Source organism: Gossypium raimondii, chromosome 7 (genome assembly GCF_025698545.1).
Source record: "Gossypium raimondii isolate GPD5lz chromosome 7, ASM2569854v1, whole genome shotgun sequence".
Lineage (NCBI taxonomy): Eukaryota > Viridiplantae > Streptophyta > Magnoliopsida > Malvales > Malvaceae > Gossypium > Gossypium raimondii.
Window position 1 is genome coordinate 36,864,168 of NC_068571.1, and position 6,070 is coordinate 36,870,237.

Genomic DNA, 6,070 nt, shown 5'->3' on the forward strand with positions numbered 1-6,070 from the left:
AAACATATTCAACAAATGTAACATTAATAATAACAAAATAATTTTAATAATTTTAACAATTCTTAATAACAATAATTCAGATAAAATTAACGAGGATTACCCATGTGTAAAACATTAATAAGATAACATTATCTCCCAACAACACAACTTAAAATTTTACTTTCAATGTTTCATAAACATAATAATAACCTAACATTGGCTACAAAACTAATCACATCTACTATTTTATGTATTACAAAAAATCAACACTTAATTAATTGAGTTACTGAACCTTTTACAGGTATTGCATATTTTCGCAACACGATCACAGGTGACAATATTTTGAGAGAAAAAATACAACTTTGTATGATTTTTTACATTGCTTTTGAAATAAAACCTTACAATTTATAGGGGAGCCCCAATTTTGGGTCCATTTGTTTACATGTACATGTAGAAGATTTTACGGAAAATATTTTTTACATTTTTTATTTGTTTTACAGAAATTAGTTTGGTCAACGGAAAATGACTTTTAGGTCAACGTAAAATAAATCATTTTTTCTATAAAATGACTTACAACTTTTAAAAAGTGTAAGTCATTCTCCGGAAAAGAGCTTCTCTAGAGGTAATTTGATTTTTATATAAAATTTAATTTAAATCAAGCTTAATATTATTATATTGATAATAATTTTATTTTTATTTTTATTTTTTAAATATTAAAAATATTAATATAAAATATTATATTTTTCAATATTATTAAACATACATGTTTAATTATTTATATTTAGTCATATAATAAATTATTAATCTAATTTATTATTTTAATAATTTATTTAATATTTCAATTTTATTTTAATAATATTTTTTAAATAATATTCTTCACATATTAAAAATTCAATATTAATATTTTAATAATAAATATTTATTACAATTATAAATATATTAATAATAAATGTTTTGTAGTATAAAGGTTAAAATATGTCATAAGTTTATGTACTCTTCACAAATTTGCAATTTAGTCTTTGTACATTTATTTTTAAAATTTAGTCCTCTACTTTTCAAATTTGAAAATCAAGTCCAATTGTTTACATTGTTATAAATTTTTTGTCAATTTTGTTGATGTCACATCTTTAAATAAAAATACTCACTTGGTGGTCATATAACTAAAAATGACGTTGTAATGAACTTGAATTTAACAAAATATTTTTAATATATGCAAAAATAACATAAAATATAAATTTGTAGTTATAAAATAAACTCAATTAAACAATGTAAAGATAACAAAATCTTAAATGTATGTTTGTTTCATTGAAAATGCTTTTATGAAATATTTTTAAGAAATCTATCAAACAATAGAAAATATTTTACATGATTCATCTAAATACCAGAAAATATTAACTTTGTAAGTCATTTTTTAGAAATTATTTTCAGGGAACCATTTTCAATGAAACAAACAGACCCTTAGTGTTACTTTCATAAGTACTTGGATACCCACTGCTATTGAGTTCATTATATAGTCTTTTCATGATCACGAAATGATTGGATAATGGATTTTGGACATATTATTTAATAAAAAGTATGAAATTCAAAATACTTCATCAGTGCATATTTAAAACTAAAATAGTTTTTAAATATTTCTATAATTTAACAATCCAACTTTTACATTTCATATTTCATTCACATAGAGAATGTATATCGAGTTTTGAGTATATTAAAAAATCTAAATATTTAATTTATGAAAGCAATTCAATTGTTAAATTAATGAAAGAAATATCAGAATACTAGTACTTCAATTAGGTGCTTTATTAATTGGAGAACTGATTGCATAAGGGTTCCAATAACGAGAGTCTATTTGGTACCGACCAAAATGCATTGTTATGATAGTGAAGAAAACAACAAAATTTAGGTTCCACTCACGTAAACATTATTGCCTGTATCAATCATATCAGTAGGTACCGGTCGAATAGAAAAATCCAATAAATGAGATGTTTTTATTTGTTGTATGGTACGATTTAGAAGTTTATTTAATAAATTTGCAAATATTTAGTTTATGAAAGCAAATCCATTATCTTTTAGAGGTAAAAGCAAATTAAGGAAAAGTTGTGATTAGAGACTGAAATCTACCAAAACGCAAAAATACAGCATGATTTCATAATATATAATTCCGCAGCTTCAACGAAAATCATAAACAAAAGTTTCAAGCCACCTTGGAAAACCAAGGGGGCACCTCTTGACAATGACAAGATACAGTAGTAAATTAAACAAAACCAGATAACGCTAGAGACCACCCGCCATAGCTATGCCACCGTCTGTCAAGCACCCAATACTGAGAACAGTTACCAGACAACAATGGCAACACACTATAACATGCAAAACCAAGCAAAAGACCAACTATATCATAAATGATAAAGTCTATCAAACTATTATTATCATAATAAAATACTCCATCTGCGGAAACTTCATTAGGTTTAGCCAGCACGGTTCACTTCTTTTTAGCAGCAGACTTGGTGACCTTTGCACCGGATGGGTCCTTCTTCTCAACATTCTTGATAACACCAACAGCCACGGTCTGACGCATGTCCCTCACAGCAAAACGGCCCAAGGGTGGGTACTCGGAGAAGGTCTCCACAACCATGGGCTTGGTGGGAATCATCTTAATCATACCAGCATCACCATTCTTCAAGAACTTGGGTTCCTTCTCAAGCTCCTTACCAGATCGCCTGTCAATCTTGGTCAAAAGTTCAGCAAACTTAACAGCAATGTGTGAGGTGTGGCAGTCGAGGACTGGGGCATATCCGTTTCCAATTTGTCCAGGATGGTTCATAATGATGACCTGAGAAGTGAAGTTTGCAGCCTCCTTAGCAGGATCATCCTTGGAGTTGGATGCAACATAACCACGCTTGAGATCCTTAACAGCAACATTCTTAACATTGAACCCAACATTATCACCAGGAAGTGCCTCTGTAAGAGCTTCATGGTGCATCTCAACAGACTTAACTTCAGTGGTCAGACCAGTAGGACCAAAGGTCACAACCATACCAGGCTTCAAGACACCAGTTTCAACACGACCAACCGGGACAGTTCCAATACCACCAATCTTGTACACATCCTGAAGTGGTAGACGGAGAGGCTTGTCTGAAGGCCTCTTGGGCTCATTGATCTGGTCAAGAGCCTCAAGAAGTGTAGGGCCCTTGTACCAGTCCAAGTTGGTAGACCTCTCAATCATGTTATCACCCTCAAAACCAGAAATGGGAACAAATGGAATCTTGTCAGGGTTGTATCCAACCTTCTTCAAGTAGGAAGAGACTTCCTTCACGATTTCATCATACCTAGCCTTCGAGTATTTAGGGGTAGTGGCATCCATCTATACAGAAAAAACAAACAAAAATTAGCATCAAAGTCTCCCAATAACACAAATGTAAACAGATAATGATTTTTACCTTGTTGCAACAGCAAATCATTTGCTTGACACCAAGGGTAAAAGCAAGCAAAGCATGCTCACGAGTCTGACCATCCTTGGAGATACCAGCTTCAAAACCACCAGTGGTGGAATCAATAATCAAAACAGCACAGTCAGCCTGCGAGGTACCAGTAATCATGTTCTTGATAAAGTCACGATGTCCAGGCGCATCAATCACAGTGCAGTAGTATTTGGTGGTCTCAAATTTCCACAAGGCAATATCAATGGTGATACCACGCTCACGTTCAGCCTTGAGCTTGTCAAGCACCCAAGCATACTTGAATGACCTCTTGTTCATCTCAGCAGCTTCTTTCTCAAACCTTTCAATCACACGCTTGTCAATACCACCAAGCTTGTAGATCAGGTGGCCAGTGGTGGTCGATTTTCCGGAATCGACATGGCCAATGACCACAATGTTAATGTGAGTCTTTTCCTTACCCATTCTGTTTCACTGTACAAAACCACAAGAACAAAAAGAGGGGAACAGTTAAAATCAAAATATTAAAAAAACGTACATATGAAATTTCACATGGATCATAAATGTATTTTCAAAAGCTGCTAGAAAGAAAATCTCTAAACTCAGAGCTAGGCTGATTAAAATTCATAACTCAGAGATGAAGAAAGACATGGTCTCAACTAAGCTTATGTTGAACAATAATAAAAAGAGAAAATGAGAAGACAAGTTGTTTACCCAAGGCAAATAGTATCATTCCGAAAAAGCAAAGTAAACAAAAATATACACCAAAATAATTTCAGATCACCTTATTATCTTAGATTCGATCCAATAAAAACAAGATCTATCGCGAAATCAACATTGAAAGAGAAAAAAAATCGAACCTCAAAAATACAGATTAAAATCAACAACAAATCATAAATCTCAACACAAGATGAATCCATATATATATACAAAGCTTCAAATCATCGTCTTAGATAAAAATAATAGAAGAAAAGAAAGGATAATGAGATGAGACTTCTCGCCTTGAAATCGAGGTCACAAGAGCAGTAGACGGCGAAGGAAGGAACAATAAAATGAAAATGAAGAATTGGGGTAAGCGGTAAGGGCTCTGCCTAGTATATATATTGAGAAAAAGCAACAAGAGCTAGGGTTAGGGTTACACAAGGAGATTCAATTAAGGCAGTTTTACGAAATTATCCTTGTATTTCGTTTGATTGACTACAGTTAAAGCCGGGGGTTCTCTGGGAACTCTCTGGACACTATCGAAACTACTGGCGAAACGCTGTCATTTGTATTTTACTTAAATTTATTAATTAACTTTTTTATGTCACTATTTACCCATTTAATTATTTCATTTTAATCAATTAAATATTTCACTTAATTAGAGTAATTATTATTTAAAAAATATACAATTATACAATTAATTTTATTTATTTCATGTAATATAAAATAATTAAAATATTTTATAATAAGATATTAATTATCTATAAATTTTAATAGTTTAAATAATATAATATCAACTATGAAGTAAATTTATTCTCTGCTTTGTAGCATTCTTGTCTTTGCTTTATAGCACATTTTTCCTTTTCTGTATTTTCTAGTTTCATTGCTCTCTATTTCCACCATTATTAAAGGATGACGGATGTGGAAGAGAACATTGCCAATCTATCCCATGGGATGAGGAGGATGAGGTGTTGTAGTTGGGTACAGAGAAACCAGATTTAATGGTCTCTTTTGATAACTGTTTTGTGGGCTCTTTTCTAACGTCGAGTGTGGTTAATTTTCAGTCAATGCAAGCAACTTTGGCAAACGTTTAGCATTCGATCGAGGGTATTTCGATTTCTGATCAAAATGAAAGAATGTATATTTTTTGATTATATCATACGGTGGATGTAAATAGAATTAAGGCTGGAGGACCATGGAATTTCAATTCTCATCTTCTCGTTATGCACCAGTTAAAAGATGGGGACGAACCAATGGTTATGCCACTGTTTACTGTAGATTTTTGGGGTTTTATTCCATGATCTACCGCATGGGTTCATGCCCTAGATGATGGCAAAGCAACTAGGTAATTTTATTGGGGTGTTCCTTGAGTATGATGTGAAAGTTGTTTCATTGGGGTATAAAGGAATAATGCAAGTAGGCGAGCGGTTTTTTACTTTCTTTGTGGAAAACTTGGTCATGGGGAAAGTTTTTGTCTTGTTAGGATTCTCCAAGAGAAGTAAGATTTTAAGTTAGGGTTGGACATCTCCCTTCAAGCTTCGACTAGGCGAGCGGTGGCGCCAAAAAGTGTTTGGCTGAATGAGGAGAATAGTTTTGGTGCCCCAAATTCTGGGGTTACCAATATTGGAATTTTGGGAATAAAGAGGATGATGCATGCTCGTAATCATTTGATGATCACAAGTACAATTGGTTGTTCAATCATTCTAACAGGTAACTTGAAAAAAAAATAACAAAGTAAGAATAAGTTAAACAAGATAATGGATGAAATGATAAAACTTCAAACCGACACAAACCCAAAAAAGAATCAACGTTATGGAAGAACGTAACCCGTTTTCTACAAAGTTTGAGCAGAAATGGAAGTTGAAAGAAGATGATTGTGACCCACTATCTATAAAGAGATAGGAACCAGCAGTATAATGATCGCCACACTCACAAAAAGGGATGGGAAAGGGGAG

At 32.4% G+C, this 6,070-nt stretch overlaps 1 protein-coding gene across 1 annotated transcript; it reads right to left on the minus strand.

Annotated features, from left to right (window-relative positions):
- Positions 1 to 2,097: 2,097 nt before the first annotated feature.
- Positions 2,098 to 4,576, minus strand: LOC105793497 (elongation factor 1-alpha). Its single transcript, XM_012622406.2, has 3 exons — positions 4,415 to 4,576; positions 3,417 to 3,887; positions 2,098 to 3,340 (listed from the first exon to the last, which is right to left on the minus strand). The coding sequence occupies exons 2-3, from the start codon at positions 3,876 to 3,878 to the stop codon at positions 2,459 to 2,461; spliced, it is 1,344 nt and encodes a 447-aa protein (XP_012477860.1). The 5' UTR covers positions 3,879 to 3,887; positions 4,415 to 4,576; the 3' UTR covers positions 2,098 to 2,458.
- Positions 4,577 to 6,070: the final 1,494 nt, after the last annotated feature.